The sequence below is a fragment of the Nanorana parkeri genome, unplaced genomic scaffold, assembly GCF_000935625.1.
Source record: "Nanorana parkeri isolate BGI_ZX_2015 unplaced genomic scaffold, ASM93562v1 scaffold2846, whole genome shotgun sequence".
In the NCBI taxonomy this organism is placed as follows: domain Eukaryota; kingdom Metazoa; phylum Chordata; class Amphibia; order Anura; family Dicroglossidae; genus Nanorana; species Nanorana parkeri.
The window spans coordinates 81747-82565 of record NW_017309114.1 but is presented as its reverse complement, the minus strand read 5'-3'; the positions used below and the strand labels follow the sequence as shown (position 1 = coordinate 82565).

At 46.6% G+C, this 819-nt stretch overlaps 1 protein-coding gene across 1 annotated transcript in view; it reads left to right on the top strand.

Moving 5' to 3' along the window:
* The window catches only part of LOC108802410 (cGMP-inhibited 3',5'-cyclic phosphodiesterase B-like), a gene marked incomplete at its 5' end in the record, with an annotated part of 16901 nt that extends 16335 nt beyond the window's left edge, over positions 1-566 (top strand). The window contains one exon of the mRNA XM_018574266.1: positions 249-566. Coding sequence (XP_018429768.1) covers positions 249-478 — 230 coding nt within the window. The remainder of the gene's footprint in view (positions 1-248) is intronic.
* Between the last annotated feature and the right edge of the window lie 253 nt (positions 567-819).

The window sequence follows — 819 nt, the reverse complement described above, 5'->3', positions numbered from 1 at the left end:
CCATGGTTTTGGAATAGGATGGCCAACAAGCTCATATAGGTGTATGGATCTGTTGCCTAAGGACTTTGGGCCATGTAGTGCAGCTTGAGTTGTGAGTAAACACTGCTGTGTATTAGGAAAGAAAGGGGAACATTACCTCAGGGAACTGAGCCCGAGGTGTGTTTTTTTTGTTTCCGGGGTCCCTGGGATTCAGAACCCCTCACAAAATTTAAGTCGCACCCTACATAACTTTTTCTGTGTCTTTTCAGAGCCGCAGAGACGGAAAGGTCGGAGGCAAATGTACTCCCAGATAATGCACCACCTGCGGGAGAACCACAAGATATGGAAGAAGACCATCGAGGAAGAGGAAAAGGCCAAAGGAGACAACGGCAAGTCGCCGAGCGAAGGATCCTCGCAGCCTCCATCGGATGAAATCCAGGTCATCGAGGAAGCGGACGAGGAGGAAGAAAGACAATCGGGAGAGGAGAGGAGATGCTGACATTTTCTCAGAGTGCGTCAGGGCGGTGCGGCTACCTGTGCCCACCGCGTGGCGTTTCACGTACTGTAACGTTGTAAGAAAAAAAAAAGGCCTTATTACTGTGAGCGGACCCTGGCTGCCCCCGGCCACTCTATGCACTTTCATAATGTGGATATACAAACATTTATATATAATGACGTTTATTGTACAAGTCGATGCAAAGTCCTTTGTGCCCTACCTGGTATCTCAGTACCGAATCTGATGCTGCCTTGCTGAATACAAAGCTTTTTTTTTTTTTTTTCCTTAAGGTACTTCGTTACAATCATAAAAAAAAAATATGCGACTTTTCTTACCAAAGCAGC